The sequence below is a fragment of the Epinephelus moara genome, chromosome 18, assembly GCF_006386435.1.
Source record: "Epinephelus moara isolate mb chromosome 18, YSFRI_EMoa_1.0, whole genome shotgun sequence".
In the NCBI taxonomy this organism is placed as follows: Eukaryota; Metazoa; Chordata; class Actinopteri; order Perciformes; family Serranidae; genus Epinephelus; species Epinephelus moara.
The window spans coordinates 9447533-9469832 of record NC_065523.1 but is presented as its reverse complement, the minus strand read 5'-3'; the positions used below and the strand labels follow the sequence as shown (position 1 = coordinate 9469832).

The 22300-nt window shown below is 39.6% G+C and overlaps 1 protein-coding gene across 1 annotated transcript; it reads left to right on the top strand.

Moving 5' to 3' along the window:
- The first annotated feature begins 2448 nt into the window (after positions 1-2448).
- LOC126406039 (calpain-15-like) lies at positions 2449-22056 on the top strand. Its single transcript, XM_050070160.1, has 13 exons — positions 2449-2549; positions 5145-5332; positions 10187-11276; positions 12092-12300; positions 13546-13729; positions 14576-14799; positions 14902-15027; positions 15126-15278; positions 15452-15613; positions 16809-17029; positions 18676-18821; positions 19408-19586; positions 21839-22056. The coding sequence occupies exons 2-13, from the start codon at positions 5172-5174 to the stop codon at positions 22014-22016; spliced, it is 3033 nt and encodes a 1010-aa protein (XP_049926117.1). The 5' UTR covers positions 2449-2549; positions 5145-5171; the 3' UTR covers positions 22017-22056.
- The last annotated feature ends 244 nt before the right edge of the window (positions 22057-22300 follow it).

Sequence of the window (22300 nt, the reverse complement as noted above, 5' to 3'; positions counted from 1 at the left end):
GATCATAAGCTACAAATGTTGTGAAAAATCTGATTAAAAGCATTGGGTTTTTTTAAAAAACAAACAAACATGCAAAATCTTAATTTTAATTTAAAAAACAACAACATTTCACTTTGAAATGGTACTTTCCATCAAAGAATATCCCTGCTGCTTTTGTTTGGCCAGATAGTTTTACTGTTTCATTTATCTTCTTAGTTGTCAAGTAAATGACCCAGTTAGGTGTCAAAAAATGGAGCAAAATACCAAACACTTTTTTATGTAAAAAACTGAAATATAACTATATATAACTATTAAAACTACTATAAACTGAAATGTAACTAGTAACTATATCTGACTTAAATTTAGAGAAGTAAAAAGTATAATATTTCCCTCTGAAATGTACTTCAATGCAAAGTANTATATATATATATATATATATATATATATATATAGCTACTCTCCAATGAAAATGACAGTTTTCAGATAGCTGATATGCTGTAATTAGCATTTAATTAAATGAATAGGCAAACAAATCTGATTGGTTCTTCCTCACTTGTCCTCTCATCAGTGGCGCGTGCACTCGTCTCGTGCTCCCTCTCCACCACCAGCAGATACAGTTAGAGAATTTATGGCAATAAGAAACTTAGGTGAGTCACTTATGCTTAAGATTCAGTGATATCTCAAATAAACTTGGGTTAGGCTACGTTTTACTAGCTAACCTAGTTAGCTGTTAATATTTTACCAATAAATTTGCTAAAGGACTATTTTATAATCACAGACCAGGGTAAAACCTAGACTTTTAGGAGGGGATATAAGTGCTGCTTTTTGTAGGCTATTATCCATATGCCCAATTAGCATAAAGAGTCAATGATTAATAGAAAAATAATTTATATTTTACAAGGTGTACACATGCCTATATATCGAGCACCAATATGGTGCTACAATTGTCACGGTGTTTGGTGGCGAAGGGGTGAAACTGAATTCACATATGTCTGTGTTTAGCCCAGCCCGCATCAGTTAGGACTGTAGAGAGGGAAGAAGATATTCATCTTGACCGGACAAGAGGTCGATACGTCCCGGCTGCTGCCCGGTGTCCTGTCAGGAAAATGTCCCTGGAGAAGAAAAAAATTGTCCACGGTGGCGTGCTGAAGGAGAGCTGCGTCAAGCTAGATACAATTAGCCAAAGCCACAGTTAGGACCAGAAGCAGGGGAAATGTCCTTCAAAATAAAAGAGCAACACGTGTGTGCATACAGGAACAAAGGGTGGGTAAAGTTCATAAATACTCACCATAGACATGCGGAGATTGTAGTTTGTGAACAGAGTTTGGCTCATATCAGTTTCCACGACATGAATTAAATTGTTTAATTTGGACTAAGTTATAGAAAAATACAGATTATCCTTGTTGATGTTTCTGCTGATGGAAGTAGTTGCTTATGGTGGTCAATGTGGGTCATAATTAGTGCTCAAACAATTAGACATAACAGAAAATTAGATCAACAACAATTCTGATAATTGATTAAACGTCCAAGTCTGTCATATATGAAGCAAAAATGTTTCCATTTTATGACATATGAGGATCTGAGAGCAAAATTTAAAACAAAAAGTATATTTTTTCTTTGAGTATTAATCTGACAAAACATATACATTAGATCAAGTTATAATAAATGGGTTAATTAAAAATTAAAAAAAGACAATCAAGTTAAATTAATTAGTTCCTGCTCTAGTTGTCCTACTACAGTAATGTTATTTTTACATGTTTTAGTTGACTTAATTTCATTTTAAACATTTGTTTTTACAGAGAGGGGGTCTAGAACAGACTTGTGAGATTATTTATTTATGGCTTAATAAAAACTGCATGGAACCACTCTGAAATACACTGCTAGTTCTTCAAGTTTATATGAACTGCTTTGGAGCTGCAACAAAAGATTCATTTCATTTTTAATAATGCTGCAGATTATTTTCTCAATTACTTGTTTGTTCTGTGAAATGTGGAAAAAATGACATTCACAGTTTCTCAGAGCCCATGGTGATGTCTTTAGTTTGCTTGTTGTATCTCACCAGCAGTCCAGAACTCAAAAGCTATTTAATTCACTGCCCTACATGACTAAGAAAAACTGCATATTTTTCACACTTGAGAAGCTGACACTAGAAAATGTTTTAATGGTTTTACTTGAAGTGACCAACAATTAGTGAATTATCAAAAAAAAGTTGAAGAATAATTGACTAATCAGAATAAGAGAGAAGAACTATAAGAATTACTGAATAATTGTTCCAGTGTTGTAATCGATTGTACTTTTTTAGCCATCAAAAAGTTTATTTCCTTTTAATTTTTTTTGTATGGAAGCTGGTAGTGCACAAAAACATTGCACCCCATGATTAATAGCAGATTTATTTTGAATGTTGTGACAGGAAGTGTATATAATTCCCTGTAACTTGACAGTGATGGTGAGAGGAGAGCAGTGGTGACTGTGCACATCGGGGCTTAAATTAAAGAGGATGCATGGAGATCTCAGACAGCTGGCAGGATTATTCATCCCCTTGTTGCACAGCGTGTCCTGACTGCAGCCAGGTAAGTCCAACTGTCCACGGTGCTGATGTTTCTTTCAGTGTCCTCATGCTGCTCTGCAGTTTCTCATTCAGCCACCAGCTGTACTGCAGGTGCACCAGGTTACCTAAAGTCTATGTGAACTTCACTATCAGCAGGGATGCATCTGCATTGAGGTACAGAGGAATTCACTTGGTACATGCATGCATTCTTGAAACCACGCAAAGAGTATTTAATCAGTTTTAATTCTTGAAATTTAAATCTTGAATGTATTGATTGTCATTTTTTCATTCAGACATAGATAAAAGACAAACCAGACAAAGAGGGAGACCAAATGCTTTGAGGTGGGATTTTTATAATGACACAAAAAGTGGATTTTTGATAGAGATCATATGTCTTCTTATCTGTGTGTCTGTATCACATGCATCTGGAGCTGGAGCTGGAGCTCCTGAGGTTATCAGACAGATTTTAAGTCCTTGTTCAAGGACAAAACTATGGAGTGAGCAGGGAGGGAGCTGAATCAATGCATAACATCTGTATGAGTCAAAAAACAGTCTGAGCAATGTCACTCACTAGTGTAGCTTTAAATATGTGTTTCTTTGCAGAGCACTGATGCTAATTTGTCCCTGCCGATACTCATGTGTAAATATCATGCATTTTTAAACCAATCAATATAAAACGTAAGTTTCAGGTCTGCAGTTTGAAATGTTTTGATAAAAAAATGTTTTTATCAGTTTGAAAATCCTTCATTTATTGATTTTAAGCATCATATCAAATTAGTATGATATTATTATGTTGTGAATGTAGAGTTATGACAGATAACATTTATCACTTATATGTATGATGGAAGTGATAGATTGATAGCTTTATATTGTTCAAACTAATGAGAACTATGAGCAGGACATACATGATTCAAGATGTTTAATTTTGACCTTGTGAACAGCACGTGGCAGAACAATCTCACCACAGGGTCCATTTTGTAGCTGTTCTGCAGCATTTGTTTGTATCACAAGATCTTTCTCAGCATATTATATTTGCCCTGATGTAATAAAATTGCAGATTGCCAAGAAGTCAAGGAGCCAGAAGTTGAACAGGAAAGTTGATCAGCATAACAAAGTTTCTTTTAAGCCACCACAGACCACAACATGGAGAAGATACACTTGATTATTTTACATGGGGGAAAAAAAATCCATCTCTGGACTTTTACCCAGCAGCCTGCTGTTTGTGTCCCATGTGAAACCAAAAGAAAATCAAGTTATTTTGATAACAGATGCAATAAAAACAGAAGGACTGTCCTGATTGTAAACTGAAAGTTTCAAAAAGTGTTCAAAAATGCATTCCAAGCTCAGCTCAGCTTTACTGCATCTATTTCATTCCCTGTCTTTGAAGAGCACCTGAGCGTTTTTTTTGACGGTTTTGACCCAGTGCAGCACTCACTTTTTTTCTTTTTTCTTTTGATAACAATTGTATGTGTAGCATGCTACACCAGAGACATATGTCACGTGACGTTACATGAACTTAGAAAAATATGTACTATTTAAAGCAAAACCATGATACGTTTTTTTCTAAACCTAATCATGTACCGTTGTCGCCTAAACCTAAGGAAGTAAACCTAAAAATACTTGTTTTTTTTTGTTTTGTTATGAATGTTTTAATTTTTTAAATTTTTTTTTAAGGAAACAGTGCATGTAAGGAGGGTAAATTGACACGCCATCCTTTGGCATCCAAAACTGATGCAGGAGAGGTATCTAGCACTTTATATTTTGATGTGTAGTGCCACTTACCAAGCATCAGTATTTGTCAAATTGGAAATGAGAATGTGTTGGGAAAACAGAAAACTGTGGGACCTCTAACTGTGTGTCATTTTTACATTAAAGGTCTTGTGTGTAGGATTCAGTGGCATCTAGTGGTAAGGTTGCAGATTGCAACCAAATGAAACTTGTGTGGAGAACTACAGTGGTCGACGCAAAAACGCAAATGGCCCTATCTAGAGCCAGTGTTTGGTTTGTCCTTTCTGGGCTATTGTACTACTCTGTATGTAGACATAAACAGCTCATTCTAAGGTCACAAAAATGCAACAGTTCTTAGTTTTAAACTAATGAAAACACAGCTATGAATATTATATTACATTTCTGCTAATAGATGACCCTTAATCCTAAACACTGGACCTTTAAGGTAAAACTCTGACCCAGTCCTTAAACAAATATTAACAAAAATGTTTAAACCCTAATTTTTGTAATTTTGCTGTTATTTGACAGAAATGTAAATTCAGCTTATTGTCACAAAGAAATAATTATCTAAATATTAATCTGCTGATTATCTTCTCAAGTAGTCATTTTGTCTATAAAATATCAGAAAATAGAAAAACAAAATCCTCATAATAATTTCTAACAGCACAACAGATCATGTTTAAAAATGTATTTGAACAACAGTCTAAAACCCAAAGATATTTAGTATAATGTTATATGTGACAAAGAAAAGCGTCACATCTTTATAATTTGAGAAGAATCAGAGAACATTTGGGATATTTGTTGGAAAAATGACTGAAACAATTAATTAGACATCAGAATAGTTTATTTCACCAGTAGATGCCAACTCTCCCTCTGCCTCCTCTTTAAGGGCCCTTCTTCCTGAGCAAGCAGCATCATGGGAGGTTCCACCTCCTCCCTTATTGACGACGCTGAGGGCGATGCTGCCCCTCGAGGTGCAGCTCTGCCCCCCTCCCCCATCATGGGATGTTTGAGGAGCAGCCAAAGCACCTCCATCCCTCGGCAGCTTCCCAGACCCAGCAGGCACAGAGAGCGCAGGTAAGAGAAGAACAATGAGGGGAAACCTGTCGTCCCACCAGTCTTTGGGCCAATCAGTCAATTAGTTATGTGAAAACAGTCTCAGGGGAGTACAAAACGTACAATTTAGCAAACCATGGCGGCCATGAAGTAAAATTTAGGATACGATATTTGAGGGATTCCCATAGGGATGGAAAGTGCTTCTTCTTCTAGAAGCTGTGATGATGTGATCAATCAGTTACTCACCTGTTGAGCTTCATGGCTGTTTAAACAATCTCCTCACTTATTAAATATGTGATCACTGTTTTGTAATGTGGTGCCATTTCTCGCTCCCCCCTAAGCTTAATAAACCTAATATTATATTGCCTAAACATTTCAAAAATTCCTCTGATGTTAATAAAGGCATTTCTTATTTCAGGGGTGTCACTCCCACTCCGCAAAAAAAGTTTTTGCTTCAGACAACTAAAGGTGTTTTCAGACAAAAAGAAAACTCTGCTTTCCTCTGTTATTTTCTTCCAGTCTCTCCTTCTATATGTTCAGCACATTTAAAAAGGCCTGGGATAAGTTGAAACATTTCAGCTCAAACAGACGCATCTTTGTGTCTATTTTCAGTGCCCCAGCGAATTTACGTTTAGTCCCATCTTTCGAGTGACTTTGTATTCCATTGTGCCACCTAAAACTGTCGGTAAAACTTTTGTCTGAACACAGTCGTATTTTAGTTTCCAAAGTTTCTTCAAAATCTTTTGTTTCTGTGAAAGTATTTGTGTGTGTGTGTGTGTGTGTGTGTGTGTGTGTGTGTGTGTGTACATAATCAGAGCTCAGCTTCCTNAGTTTCCAAAGTTTCTTCAAAATCTTTTGTTTCTGTAAAAGTATTTGTGTGTGTGTGTGTGTGTGTGTGTGTGTGTGTGTGTGTGCACATAATCAGAGCTCAGCTTCCTGCACTTGAGGTAAGTTTTATGTATAAACTCAGATCTTTCGCCTTCAGGTTCAGCTCTTTCGTTACTGCAGACACTCTCATTCATCATTGCCAAATGGAAGTCTTTGTTGTCAGGCTCCCTCTTTCAAAGCTACTACAATATGCACAAAAGAAAAACATCAAGTAAAAATGAGAAAACAAGACATAAAACATGTAACTGTGCAGAAGTTTAAACATTGGAAAAAATAAAATAAAATATATTGCTGTAGTAGACTGGTTTACAATGATAAAAGAAAAAGAAGAAGAATACAATATAGACAGGCTAAAATAAATATATATGAAAACTGTGGAGTGTGCAGGTATACAGGTAGTAGAAGCAGTATAAAGGTAAAGTGTACCAAATAGTGACAAGCTCAAGAATTCAAGACTTCAGCTTGGAAAAAAGCTCAGAGCACTCTGGAGGTCACAGTCAATTTAAGCCTGATGTAACTACATTATCAGAAAAAAAGCAGAGTTGCAATTCTGAGGTTACCAAACCGTGAATGCTCCACTTCATCGGCTGATATTCTGTCCCTGGAAATCACCAAGAGAGTTGGCAGTACACCAACACAACTTTTACTCAGCTGATACAACAGACTTGAGTAGGTCATATCAACAGTCCTGGAACTACAGACAGAAATAACTCTTATGCGTGAAAAAGGTCTTTTTAGATCCACTGAATGGTTTTAAACCACAAATTTATCCAAATAACTCAGTGAACATGTTTCTCGGCGCAGGACCCAGAGTCGTCTTCCTGATTAAAGTTGTGAAACAAATCAACACTGGTCTCTGTCAAATGTGATTCATATGTGAAATATAAACACAAGCAAAAAGAGGCTGTTGATCTTCTCTGAGACAGTCTTGTTTGTTTGTTAACTCGCAGTGTAAAAATGAGTGATCATGATGATTTATTAATGTTATCGCGCCACACATTGCACCTTAAATGTGATAGCTGGTGGATGTTTAATTTATATTCTACACTTGTGTGGACGTCTCGGGCCTGGGAATGTGGTCATGAATTTTTCATGAATCGTTCGATATGAAGTAAACCTCAGGCTTCCTGAGTTTTGTTCAAATCTCTACTCATTAATTATTACTGTGCCTCTGTCTAATGTGCTGCGTACTGTATATTTTGCCCAGTGTAAGTCTCCTCTGCTGCCACACTGTCCCAATCTCCATCAGGCTTGGTCCTAGCAGGAGTCAAGTTACTCTCTGACAGGAAATGTAACGCGACTAGGGAAATCCCTGATGACTGAACTGTAGACGGTAGTCTGGAGAAGCTCTTCAGAGGGAATTTGGGTCTGCAGGCCACTTTACATTCAGTTCGATGCAAATGGACTAACAGTGACGTCTGAAAAAATGTTGATGATGTTTTACAAAGCAGGAGCTTTTGAATTATGATTTCAAGAAAATGCTGCTCTCTTTCCTCAATCAGCAGGGGAAAAGGATGGAAACCAGCTGGGCTGCAGAGCCCTCCAATAGCAGTTTATCAGTCTTTTCCAACAGTTTTTAGGCTACAGCGTTACACTTATTCTTACTTTTGTACAGTTCCATGCATTTATAAATCCCTGTTAGTGTACGCATATATATATGTCACAGCATCATTCATCATCACGCTCAATATCAGCAAAATCTGGCCATATCTCAAAACCAAGCATGAAGTAGAACCTGATCAAATTGTGTTAATAAGCCATTCTGTCAGTAGGACCTGCTTTGTTGTATTCACCCACAACTAGTAGCTATATGAGTTTAGAGAACAGTATAGATCCAAGGTGAAACTGCATAAGGGCCGGAGTCAGGGGAAAAAGTGGCAATAACAAATCGTCTGCTACTTCAGCACCACAGACAGCATCATGGATTTATCAATACACAGACCAGTTAAGCTACTGATATTTCACAGCCATTGTGAAGGGTCAGAGATTCCAGCTTGCACAAAGTGTCAGATAAGGAGTCAGATGAGGGATCAGTGAGTCAGGCAGACTAGACTACCACACTCAACTAAACAACTCCTCGACCCCTGCACTCTCTCTGCTACTAGGGGATGGAGACAAAGGTTAACAAGGGGGATGCATTTGCTCATAACCTTTCAAATCACCTACTGATCAGATACATTTATTAATCAGAGAACTCATGTAAGAATGTGTCACTTGCAGAGCGCTGGATATTTTTTCGAACTGAACTTCTCAACAATTCTCTGTTAAAATTAGCATGGGGAGCAGTGGTCAACAACGTGCACAATCATATTACTCTATTATGTTTCTATAAAAATAGCTCTCTAGATTATGTCTGTAAGGTGGCAGGAAGAATTATATGATCACATCTGACAAAACTCTCACGAAAAATAATAAACTTATGACATTTATTTATAACACTAAAACTTTTGCTTGGCAAATTTAAAAGAATAAAATAAAATCCCAGAATATTTTTTACTGTATTTGAGAAGATTTGAAATGTTGAGGATTAGGTGAAGAAGCACTTTACAAAATGTTAAAAAAAAATTCTTATGTAAAAGCAACTTGCTGGAAAGCATCCATTAAAAACTACTGAAGAAAAAGTTCTATATAAGTGCATCATTAACATTGTGAATGAATAAATAATTTGTTAAGTATTATTTTCAAATTGAGACTATAATAAGATGCTTTTATTGAGTGTGTTTCACAGGAACTAATGGAGGTACTCTGGGAAATTGCAGTGGAGTAAAATATCAATTTAGCTTGAAAATATTGTCAAATAAGAGTCATTTTTAGGTAGCACTGAAGGCATTATGTGAGTTTTTAAAAGCCACCCGTGCAGCAGCAAAGTATCTCTGCTTCATTCATTCTTCATGTTGCTTCATTCTGTTTAGAAGAAATAGCTGAGCTCTGCATCATAGGAACACCTGCATCTTAGCGACAGTTTGTACTGCAATAACCTGTCCAGGTTGGACTGTGCTGGAAGTTTCCGGCTTGATGCCAAAGCTACTTAAAGCGCAGATAGAAAATGTGGGCCAGCCTCCACACAGATGTCCCACTGGCTCCTCCAGTCTAAATTTTTCCCTGGATGCCACAGCACAGATAATCTGGGTCTGTTTTACAACCTGATCACAATGATAACATAAATCTTAGATGTACAACAGCGTTTTTGAACCAAACTCAGTGTATCACAGGTGGTGAAATGCCTGGAATAACTCGCAAGGAAGGTAAGAAATCACAAATATTATAGAATCCATCCGTCTGTGGGTAACAGTTTATGTTGTTTCTGTAGAGCAGCTTCTTGTATCATTTCCATATTCATGCATTTTAATTTTCTCCTCCGAGACACCACAGGGTATAATGCACCCATTTATATTTGGATCTTTCCCCTCGTCTTCCCGGCTCTCTCTTCCTTCTCTCCCTTTGAGATTTTACAGTTACATGAAACCAGATTTCAGCTGAAAATTGTTGTGATATTTTCCACATATGACACATTATATTGGCTGATACATGTAGAGGTTATTATATCAGTGAGTTTGACCACTGTCATGCCAAAGTCACAGAAAGACTACAATACTTCATTAATTAAGAAGAAAAACAGTTACAGCCAGTGTAAGAGAAGATGAAACTTTATTGATCACAGAGTGTAAATTCATGTTATAACAGCACATAGGGGGAAAAGATATAAATAGAAGATAAGAAGATATACAGTACGATACCTTAGGACGAGGATATAACAGAGTTGGGCAAAAATGTGTGCAAAAGAAATCCAGTATGGCAACACCAGCAGCCATGATGTGTCAACTAAATATCAGATATGAGTTGTATCAGTGATTTATACAATATGTCAGCTCTACACAGTGATAGTACACTACAAAAAATACAATACACATACATGGAAAGAATATCATTATAAAGCATTTGATATGATAAACAGTGTAATTCTGAAGTTTCGTGTCTTCCCTCCAGTTTTTCTTCTGGTTCGATGCCCATGCAGAGGAGCCAGTGGGCTTGTGGCTGTTGCACTTTCCTCAACGCAGCTGCTGCTCCCCGCTGCTCCATCTGTGAAGCCCCTCGGCGAAGACCCGACACCCGATGGATGTGGCAGGGGACCAGCAGGGAGGACGGTTGCTGGTCCTGTCCACGCTGCACTCTGGCCAACCCCGCAGACACCCTAGCCTGCTCTTTGTGTGGCTACACGGGAGCACTGGACCGACCTCGGGGCTCGTCTGAGGACCAGCCACGCCCTCAGCGCTCCAGTAGCTGCTCCGGTCCCCTTAGGCCATCGTCTAATGAGCCGTGCAGGCAGCAAAATAAAAAACAGCCAGGAGATGCAGTAAAAAACAGCCTGGTTTGGGAGTGTTTGAGGTGCACTCTGCAGAACACCCCTACCTCCATGTCCTGCTCTGCTTGTGGCGGACCACGCAAGCTGTCTCTCCCCCAGATCCCTGCTGACGCCTTGCTCATGCCTGAAGATCAAGCAGGAGTACACCAACCAGAGCCTGCAGCAGGAGCGCTGTCCCTTTCCATATCAACTGGAGGAGAGTGTTTACCAGTGGAAGCTTCATATCCACAAACAAACTCTTCAGTGCTCAGTATAGCATCTTCAGGTCATAATAATCCTCTTCCCTGCAGTCGCAGAGAGGTGCCACCTCCAGAAGGTTGCCTCAGTCAGACTCATAACATAAGTCCTTCTCCATCAACGCTAGCTGTTTCACAACTCTCTGCCCAACCAGAGCTCCTGCCCAGCAGACGCCTCAGCATCCTCAAGGAGGAAATGTCACCGCTGTCACCGGCACCAGATGCACCTGCATCGTTCCCACCATGCATAGTCCCTGTTAACAAGACAGAGGAGTGGTCATGTCCGGCCTGTACTCTCATTAACGAGGTAAAAGCCAAACACTGCCTGGCCTGCCACACGCCTCAGCTACACGCTGCACTGCTTAAACCAGCTCTGTCCCCAAAGAGGAAGGAAAGCATGCTGGTGGAGGCGCTGCGGCAGAGTGATGAAGGAGAGGCCAAGGAGCTGTGGGACAACATCATCAGCTTCTGCAAAGAGGTTTGTACACAACATGACTCAGGCTCGCTTAGACTATTAGCTTTCCAAGTGGAACCTTTAAAGTAGCAGTATACCTTAATTTAAACTGTTTCTTCACTGTGATGTTTCAGCTTCACTGTGCATAGTTTTCAAATTAATCTGGTGAAGGAGGAAAGTTTCTCTGAGCTCATGTTGTTTTTCTAAAAAGAGAAAAGGAGTGCATGTATTTAGTAGATGTATTTTCAATGAACATGTCTGGAGGTGCTCTTTAAATTAACGAGACACAAGATGATGGGGCTTTCAAGTCACTGTGACAGAAAACATAACTTGCTATGATAACAAGAAGTTATTCCAAAAGTATTGTCGTAGTAGTATCACACTGTATCAAGTTGTGTCACATATTTAGAGCAGGAGAATCCTCAACCCCTGACTCCTGCTCTTTTTAGTTTTTCTTTAATATTTATTTAACCAGGACATCCTATCTTAGATTAAAAGTCTCTTTTTCAGCAGTACCCTGGACAAGATCGGCAACAACGAGTTACAAACAACATAAGACAAACATATGCCACAAAATTAGAATTAAACGGAAGCACAATGATAAAATCATGAATTACATTTCTAATACAATCATAGAAAAGGCACCTTAAAACCTTAATGCTGTGTAGCATCATCAAGATAACTAACATCAGTCTAAAAATATGATAGTAATGACACTTAAACATCAGGAGTCTAAACTCCTGGTCATATTTCTTATATTTGAATAAAGTCTGTTTCATTTTTTTCCTGCAACACATTTGAGGTTCAGTTATTTCTGTAATTTGATTCCCTCTTCCCAGAACAACGTGACATTTGTGGATGACAGCTTCCCTCCTGGTCCAAAGTCTGTGGGCTTCCCAGTGGACGACAGTGTCCAGCATCGGGTCAGAAAGTGGCTTCGTCCTCAAGAAATCAACTGCTGCAACTTCAGAGACCGTGCAGTGAAGTGGTCTGTTTTCCGCACACTTCGCCCATCTGACATCCTGCAAGGACTTCTGGGTAACTGCTGGTGAGCCAACTCAACCCCACATTTACCACTGTATTCATGCATACCGCACTGCACATGGGTGAAGGGTAAAACAGATGTGGCCCAAATTAAAACAAGAAACTAAAACTATTTATTGACTGTCAGTTGCTATTTTATTGCCTGAAATGCTCTACAAACATTTTGGAAATAAGAAAATTGCGATAAATCTGTCAAAGTGCATATGTCCACACTCCACAATCAGTTATGAGCTATCCTGTGATGGCGAGATAGTAAGTGGAGGTAAAATGAATATTTTAAAAACACTGCAATAGTGGCTCCAAATGGCAAACTATTAGGAAGAGAAGTGCTGATCAGAGGAGAATATTTCCAGCAGCCCTGTTGAAACTGGAGTGAAGGACAATCAACTGAGCACAAGTGCTTATAGCTACTGAAGCAGTGTCAGTGGTCTCCACAGCACCTGATGAGGGTCTGATCCTTGTGGTGAATGATAATTGTGCGAAAGAGTTAAAGTGCCAGTTCTAGTGCTACCCCTTCCTAAAGCATGGCTGTAACTGTCAACAGCAACTTAATGTTCTGATTAGGAATACATCTGCCTCCTGCACAAACTGTCAGTAGCTGAATAGAGTAGACCTACACAACTGTATTTTAACATCATAATGGGGGTACTGGGAGAGTCTTATATTTTCTGAGGTGGTACACAGTGTAAAAAGTTGGAGAATTTTTGAATTAGTCAATTGACTGAAAATGAATTGGCAACTATTTTGATAATTGAAATCATTTTTCATCTAAAAACCTTTCGTGGTTTCAGTTTCACTGATCTGAAGATCTGCTGCTTTCCTCTGTAATAATTGTAATGTATCGGTAATAATGTTGAGGTTCGGGCTGTTGGGATTTCTCACTATTTTTTAGGAACGAATCAATTATTAAACTAATGAAAATAATCATTAATTAATAGTTCAAAATGAGCTCCGCTTCAACCAACTACAACAGTAAAATCCTTTTTTTTACATTAATGCATGAGTCATAACAATGTTGATCATTTGATATGTAATAGTATAGTAAAGTATAACAGACACAAGGGACATTTTTTAATACATTAAGTACATTTTCCTGATCATACATGATCATGCAGGACTTTTACTTGTTAGAGAGTGTTTTTACTGTATGGTATTAGTACTTTTACTGCAGTAAAGGATCAGAATACTGTCTCTACCACTGCTGGGTCCAGGTCAGTTATACCGTGTGTCTGAATGTTTTGGAGAACAGGTTCCTGAGTGCCTTGGCTGTTCTGGCTGAACGTCCCGAGCTGGTAGAGAAAGTGATGGTGACTCGCTCAATATGTGTAGAAGGAGCCTATCAGGTGCGTCTATGCAAAGATGGTTCGTGGACCACAGTGCTGGTGGACGACATGCTGCCGTGTGACGAGAACGGCCACCTCCTCTTCTCTCAGGTAAAATCTTCAACTCTAAACACTCAACTGTATGTTTAGGTGTCAGGCAGAAATAAATATGTTAGCCACAAAACACACACAAAAAAGGACTTGGATTTGCAACAAAGTACAGAGTGAAATTTAAAAGTGAAAAAGTACAAGGAATTGGCCAAGTAGTGAGTAATTTGAAAAAATTTGCTGCAACTGATATGCTTTTTTATATTTTAATTGTTTTAGCATTCCATTTTTTTTAACTCAACTTCCATATTGGAGGATGTTCTCAGATCCTAGAAGTACCACGGTATAAAAATACTTAATTACAAGTAAAAGTCCTGAATTGAAACTGTCATTAAAGTAAAAGTATGAGTACGTTTTATGAGCAAAATATACTTAAAGTAGCAAAAGTAAAGTAGTGCTCATTATGCATAAGGTCATCTTTCACAGTGTAAGTGTAGTAGAAGAAGAAGTTTATTAGTTTTCCGTCATTGACAAAAAACTATCTCAGGGCCAAATTTACTGCAGTCAGTATTTCTTGTTTTTCAGTGATTGCATTATTGGGTGACGCTAATGCAAGTTTAACAACATATCTGTCCTCATGCTGTACATTTTCCTACTATGTCAGGTTACCTAAATAAATCACAACACATCACTTGTTTGACTTTCAACACTACCCATACATCATTAACAGGATCCACATCCTTCTCTCTGCATAACAACATTGTACCAGTTGTCTGTCACATTTCCGTTTCGAGTTCTGTTTCTTTTTTATTTCTTCATATGCAGGGCTGATTTTCCTCTGCTCATCACCATTTTTAAGATGAAGTACAGGAGATAATTAATCCTTTTCTCCTTATGTTCCCTCTCCAGGCCCAGAGGAAGCAGCTTTGGGTGGCTCTGATTGAAAAAGCGCTGGCCAAGCTCCACGGCTCCTACTTTGCTTTGCAGGCAGGTCGTGCCATTGAAGGGCTCTCCACGCTGACAGGGGCCCCCTGTGAGTCGCTGGCCCTCCAGGTCAGTGCCACCAACCCCAAGGAAGAACCCATTGACACAGACCTCATCTGGGCCAAAATGCTGAGCTCCAAAGAAGCAGGGTGAGTGTCAGGAAAAGTCTCTGAAAAGACTGTAGTAGTTTTTCATTTTGATCTGTTCAAAAATTTAATCCTAAACAGATTATCCTTTTTATGTGCTGCTAGTTTCCTGATGGGGGCATCTTGTGGAGGTGGTAACATGAAGGTAGATGACTCCGAGTATGAGTCCCTAGGTTTACGCCCACGACACGCTTACTCCGTCCTCGATGTGAGGGATGTAGACGGTCATAGGTGAGGAGTCAAGTCTGCTTTCCAATCATGAAAAAAACACAAACTTATTAAAGCCACCCTTCAGATAGCGATGCAACAGTCTGTTGTATTTTTTTAAGGTTACTGCAACTGAGGAACCCTTGGGGTCGCTTCTCCTGGACTGGACCCTGGGCGGACGACTGGCCAAACTGGCCTCCGCATGTAAAAAGAGAGCTGTGCGCCCAGCGAGCTGAGGACGGCCTGTTCTGGATGGACTTCTGGGATTTCATCAGGTAGATCAGGAGTTAAATTCTGTTTGATTTTGTATTCATTTTATAATCCCAGTTTAAGCTGTGTCACATATTTTGCTTACTTAGAAAACAATAAAGCATTTATTCATTTTTTGAATAAGGAAAGATGTTAATGTGTTCACACGTGTCTTTGAGTGTGATTTTGACCCTGACAGGTACTTTGACTCAGTGGATATCTGTAAGATACATTCAGACTGGCAGGAGGTCAGAGCGCCGGGTGTTTTCCCCCGAGGAGCCGACGTCCCGGTGACGTTGGTGTCTGTCACAGTGCTGGAGAGAACAGCTATGGAATTGGCTTTATTCCAGCAGGGTAGCAGGTAGGACAGTGCTACATCTGACTACTCTCATGAGCAAGCAAGGTGACAGCGGGGAGGAAAAACTCCCCTTTAATGGGAAGAAACCTCAAGCAGAGCCAGGCTCTGGGTGCAACACCATCTGTCGCAACTGGTTGGGTTGAGAGAGAGACAGAGAGAGAGAGAGAGAGAGAGAGAGAGAGAGATGCACAGCAACAACATTAATAACAATAACAGCCATCCAAAAAAAGGAAAGCACAAAAACTTTAGGGAAGATGTCAGATTAGAAAAGTGCATTAATGGAACATGAATGTGTGCAGATGGAGAGGAGGAAGAGAGAGGAGCTCAGTGTATCAAAGGAAGCAGTATAGGCCTATAGCAGCATAACCAAGAGATGGTTCAGGACTTACCTGAGCTAGCCCTAACTATAGGCATGATCTTAAACCAGTGGTGTCCAATTTTTTTTTAAATGGGAGCCAGATTAGATCACTTGAAAATACCTATAGGCCAGCTGCTTCTTGCAGCATATGCATTATTTAAGTTTTTTAAAAACACATAAAAATTTGATAAACACAACTTTACGCTTCTTTCTTTCTTTCTTTGCTTGTTTACCATTTCTTTATGAAGACACACTAGTGCTGTCTGCATTGTGCTCACATGGTGCATGTCTTAAAAGTGTATGATAGTCCTGCCATCCTGAGCTGAAAGGAAAAAAATGCAAAATGATCTTGCTTGATTAACCAATATTGTGCGGTGGGCAACATATGGTATGCTTTGAAAGACAAGCTGCAGGCTGTTTAAAATTTGTCTGCGGGGCCACAATTTGCCCCCATGCTGGACATGCCTGTCTTACGCCTAATCTTAAATGTGAAGAGAGTGTCTGCCTCCTGAGCCCGAACTGGGAGCTGGTTTCCCTGGAGAGGAGCTTGATAGCTGAAGACACTGGCTCCCATTCTACTTTTGGAGACTCTAGGAACTACAAGTAAGCTTGCATCCTGAGAGCACGCTGTTCTTGTGAGACAACAGAGTATAGTGAGCTCAACAGGATGTGATGGTGACTGACCTTCTGTACTTTCTATCTCAGTAAACAACCTTGTGTTCAGTCCTCCATTATGTCAGCCACAATGCAAATATATGAGGCAATAAAAGATTTAGATAAAGATGACTGCAAACTGATCCATGTATAAACTAATCTTGTCTCCTTCTCCTGTGTCCTCAGGCGATGGGACACAGCAGAGAGCCACCTGTTGGATTTGTGTGTGTTGTTGTTTCGGGTCTCCTACGACAGCTCAGGTACCCCGACGTTGGGTCGTCTCCTGGCTCACAGCCGGCGCTCAGTGAGAAGGTTTGTGGGCTGTGATGTCATGCTGGAGCCAGGAGAATATGCTGTGCTCTGCTGCGCTTTCAACCATTGGCACAGCATCGGCACAGAGGGGACAAGTAAGAGCACCATCATCAGGCTGTTTTTCAAAAACTATTTCAACTTCTTAAAAATGAAATTATTTCTTTTTTGAAAGAGAAAAATATGCACATTACTTGACAACAGAGTTTATTACGCATCATACAAAAAGTAGCTTTGGAGGCAAAGGCAGGAAAAATAAAATTGAAAAAAAAAAAAAGTGATATAATAGAGGAACTTAAACTAACTGCTGAGCAAAAGGCGCCTGAACTAAACTCGTCTCCAACAATTTGCAAATCAAGATTAAAGCAACACAGTGGAGTTTTAGGAGCCCTCAAAATATATATATTCAAGATCCTTGTGATCATCAACTCACAATAGGTTGGATGACACCTCCGTCATTGCTTGAGAACGTCTGTTTCACTTGCACTGGCACTATGCAGTTTTGGGGTTCGGGTAGGAACCAGGACACAAAAAAGACTATAAAATTTGGCTGCTTTACGGCATACGTCACATCCCCCTCCTCTTTCAGCTCCCATTGCGAGAGCTGAAAGAGGAGGGATGCCTGACCGATGGTGACCTGGCGCTGTTACTGCTGTTACCCTCTACTTAGGAGACTCACTGTCTGCAGGTCGGCTGCCTCAGGTACATTTTTTAGATAAAGTGTTAGCCTACATACAGACAGCTTTTATTTTAGTTTGTCTTTAAAACTTTGCTGTTAGCACCGCAAGCGCGATGTGCTTGTGTCGACTGCGATCGTAAATCATAATAGCGGTGAATGAGAGACTGCGGACAGAGCAGACTGAAATACGGCTTTCTACGTGCTAATCACATGTATTGATAAAGTATTGGCTTGGCTGGCAGAGGTTTTATCGCACTTACTTAAAGTAACAAGTGCAGTTGTCGTCAACTAGAGTAATCTTGAAGTTATATTCCCTTCATTTGCACCGCGGCCTTTCTGCTGTTGTCTGACCTCACTCTGTTGAGTTTGTGTGTGTGTGTGTGTGTGTGTGTTTGTGGGGGTGTGTGTGCGCGCGCTGTAACCCTAACCCTAACCCAGACATGCAGAGAGCAACGCATATTTGAGTTTCGAAAATGAATAAATAAATAAAGCAATCGGCCTAATCATGTACAAAATGCTATATCACTACTTTACCTGTTCTGAAGACATGATGATTGCGCATTACACGACCAGCTTCAGGAAGTTCACCGGTATCGTTGGCTTGTCAACAAACGCATGCGCAGAAAGATTTTTGCGACAGTTGTGACAGACAATACCGTTTTTCGTCTGTGGGGGGACCCCGTGAGGTAAAAAGCGCAATCCTCCATTGTGTTGCTTTAATGTAACCGTCTCAATGGCCTAGCTAGCAAAGTTAACTTATTAATAGTAATCAATATTTGTAAGAGCCATTTACCCATATGTTTGCCTTTGTGTTTATCTTTGGTGTAATACACTCCTTGTATACTGAGTCAACAGTCACTACCTCATTCTGGGTCATACATAGCCTATTACTTCAGATAAATTTTCATTCTGAAGTTTTTAAGTAGGATTAAAAAAGAGAAATTTTTACTCTTATCTCTCACTTTAGTCCAAAATTTTAGCAGGTTGATAATCAATTCCAAAGCTAAAATGGATTTGCAATACATAATTTAGATCTGTTAATAAGCCACTGTTGCATCTTTACAGCGAGCTGCAGTCGATCAGAGGTGCCTGGTTACATGCTGGCAGTCTACAGCTCCAGACTGGTCATGGTGGAGCACGTAACCGCTTCCAACACCACCATTGCCGACGCCATCATCCAGCTGACAGAAACTAAGGGAGAGAGACATGAGGTAATGCTGCATTCACTCAGTCCTTGTCATTGTTCATTGGGTCAGTGGTAAATCCATAATTAAAAGGCAGTCCTGAATTAAAGTCTTCCACTTCTTAAGCTAAATATACTCCTTAAAACCCTCTTGGATCAGCTGGAAAATGCATCACCACAAAGCTGAATACAGGGCTGTTTTTCTGACACCATGAAAAGTGGTGTCACAGGACAGCCACACTACAAACATACGATGATCTTATAGAATATGATGCATTGCTGTTGATTAAACTACCAAACAGTACATAAAGGAGTTAAAATTAGAATAACCGTAAACATCTAAGGCAGTAAAATGCAACACATTAATGCTGAAGTAATATTAATCCATCATATAATTAATTAATTAACACATCATATACGTATATATCTATAATAGTAAAATACAGGCCGGGAACATTTCACTGCACAATGAGTATTTTTATTGTAAGAACTTAAAGTACTTTCACTTGAGTACGGTTTTGAATGCAGGACCTTTACTAATAGTGGAGTATTTTCACAGCGTAGTGTTAATACTTTGACTAAAGTATAGAATCTGAATACTTCCTTCACCACAGGGTCGAGAGGGGATGACCTGTTATTACCTGACACACGGCTGGGCGGGGCTTATCGTCATGGTGGAAAACAGACACCCAAGACATCACCTCCACGTGTCGTGTGACTGTAGCGACAGCTTCAACGTGGTGTCGACACGCAGCAGCCTCAAAACCATCGACAGCATTCCTCCTCTGCACAGGTTCACTGATGACAAATGATTAGTTGTTTAAGACACATATAAGGACAAGCTTATAGCCCTTTTTATGCAGAAAATGCGCTTTAGGGCCGCTACAAAGTCCGTTCTTTATGCTACCTTTGCATTTTTACACAGAACCAACTGTAAAAATGCAAAGACACATATCAATGGGAACAGACATCTACACAACACCGGCATTGCTGAAGCAAAAGAGACATAACAGGCATGACATGTTACACAACAGCCTCTGTCTCTAGTGTGACATGTAACCGCAGTGCTTTATAAACAATAACTATGGCATAACATGCAATATCAATCATTTACCATCCCTGTCATATGGCGGCTGATCTCATTCTCTGCTTGGGGGGTAAGGAGCTCCTAGACCTCATTGTTTTCATTGTATTTGCGGACATCTTTGGCCGCTGTTCTTCTTCTTTGAGTTAGCTGCTAACTGCTATCAGCTGCTTTTTAAAGAAAAATCTCCCAGCGGTGGGTTGCACACATAACACTTCATCAAAACATCAACGCCTGTCCCCAGCCAGCAATGCCACGTGGGGCCCATATGGGGTCATCATGGGCAGCAAATGTGGCCCCCATCACCCAGGATCCACATGGGGGCCAACCGTGGATGCCCAGATGGGCTTTAAGTGTAAGGGTCTTATGTGGGTCCTAACTGGGTCCCATCCTGCCAGCTGTCCCTTTTATGCAGGCGCTGTTTCAGCACTGTTACTATCTCCACTGCTGGCTTAAAGGTGAGACAACTCTGTCCCCCCGTTCAGCGATTGTACCATTTATACAGAGTAGTGAGGCAGCATAACAGAGTGAAGTCCCGCCTTGAAAAGGCAGTGTAAAATGGGCTTATGTTTGTCTGTTTTGTTTTATTATAAACCAAAACTGTGGGTAATGTAATGTAATGACTCATTCAAAAGAATAGGTAGAGACTATCAATATTTTTTTTGGGTGTTAAATCAAAAACGAATCCCTCATGAAAATAAGGATTCGTTGTGCCCCTCAAGTCGGCAAGAATTTAGTAATGATTATTTATGCAAATATGATTTACTGTGGTGAAATAATTTGGATGCAGCACAAAGAACTAGAAGCACAAGAACAGAATTGGTTTCCAAAAGAACTTACTGATGCAAAATTTCTTCCTCAGCCAAACATCCATTTGAACAAAAAAGCAGATTGATGAAAGAAGATGTTAGGGGTTAAATCACTGGATTATTCACATTCCTTGGGAGCAGATTTCACCACACAGAAAATTTCTCCAGTTCTTTTTGATGAGATGAGAGATCTGAGATGAGACATGAAATATGATCCATGATGTAGAGTTTGAATAACAAATCCACAAATTAAGGGATTTAAGATGCCAAAAACAGACAGAGGCTGGGTTTTACAACTCTGAGAAGCTACATTTTACTTGCGACAATCATGCGACAATCATGACGTAAAGACTATGTGTAGAAACACTGTGTTCATGTGACACAGTAATCCATCAGCAGTGTGTGTTTGCATGTCTTTCATTAGCCACAGTTCTCTGAAGAGTAGAAATCGAAATAAGAATGAAATGAAAGGTGTCATAATAACATGAAACATATTTTCCATTTAATGCAAAATGCTCTGTAGAAGTTCCCAGACTGCAGCGATGGAAGAAGTAATTCAATCTTATACTTTAGTAAAAGAAATGCCACAGAGTATACATTGTTACAAGTAAAAAAAAGTAAAATTCCTGCAAACATAGTACTACTTAAGTAACATTAGTAAAGTACAAAAGTATAAGCACCAAAATACACATGAAATACCAAAAGTGAAAGTACTCATTATGCAGAATGGCCCATTTCAGAAAAATGTTTATTTTTTGGATTATAATTATTTATACATTATTGGGTTCATCACTTAAATGATGCAGCTGGTAAAAGCTCATTTTATATACTGCTCGGTATGACCTTAACCTATATTAATATAATTTATTGGTTGATTATATTATTATTATTATATAATATATAATTTTATATATCATATTAATAATCTGAAGCTGCAAAATAACTATTAAACTGCAGTAAAACACTACATTTCCCTCTGACATGTACAGTAGAATGTGCAGTAGAATCAGATAGTTGCATAAAATGGAAATACTCAAATAAAGTACCTAAAAGTTGTTCTCAGTCAGATTAGATTTTTTTTATGCTCATATTGAACTTCTGAGTGTTTGTCAGTTGAACGTGGATGTGAGCGAAGCTTTATTTCTCTCACAGACAGGTGCTCGTGGTTTTGTCTCAGCTGGAGGGAAATGCCGGGTTCTCCATCACACACAGGCTGGCTCATCGTAAGGCTGTCCAGGCTTCTCTGGGCAACTGGAGTCCCTCAAAGGCAACACACAGTCCTGCTCTGAGCCCGGAGACAGCAGGTCTGCATCAGCCTCGACCTCTCTGACTGCTGACTGGGAAGATGAGTCAGGGGAACTGTTGAGGAGTCACAGAGTACACACTAGACATGAGGTCTCAACACTGAGGCAGCTTCTTTAAAGGAACAGTCCAACACTTTAGGAGTTGTGCTTGTTTGTCATTTGACTGTTGGTGGAAAACAGGCAAGTCTCCCATAAATGTTGGACTGTTGTGCGAAGAGACCATCATGTTTAGTGAGCAGGCACATGGTGCCATTTCACCTCTGCGTACATTTTTAAGTCAGAGCTGCTCAGAAACAGAAATAATCTCACT

Excerpts from the sequence above, each read along its gene's own strand:
- LOC126406039 (XM_050070160.1), top strand. The coding sequence starts at position 5,172 with ATGGGAGGTTCCACCTCCTCCCTTATTGACGACGCTGAGGGCGATGCT. Across the intron at positions 15,279-15,451 it reads GACTTCTGGGATTTCATCAG|GTACTTTGACTCAGTGGATA; the intron begins GTAGATCAGGAG and ends TGACCCTGACAG. Across the intron at positions 19,587-21,838 it reads AGCATTCCTCCTCTGCACAG|ACAGGTGCTCGTGGTTTTGT; the intron begins GTTCACTGATGA and ends TTTCTCTCACAG.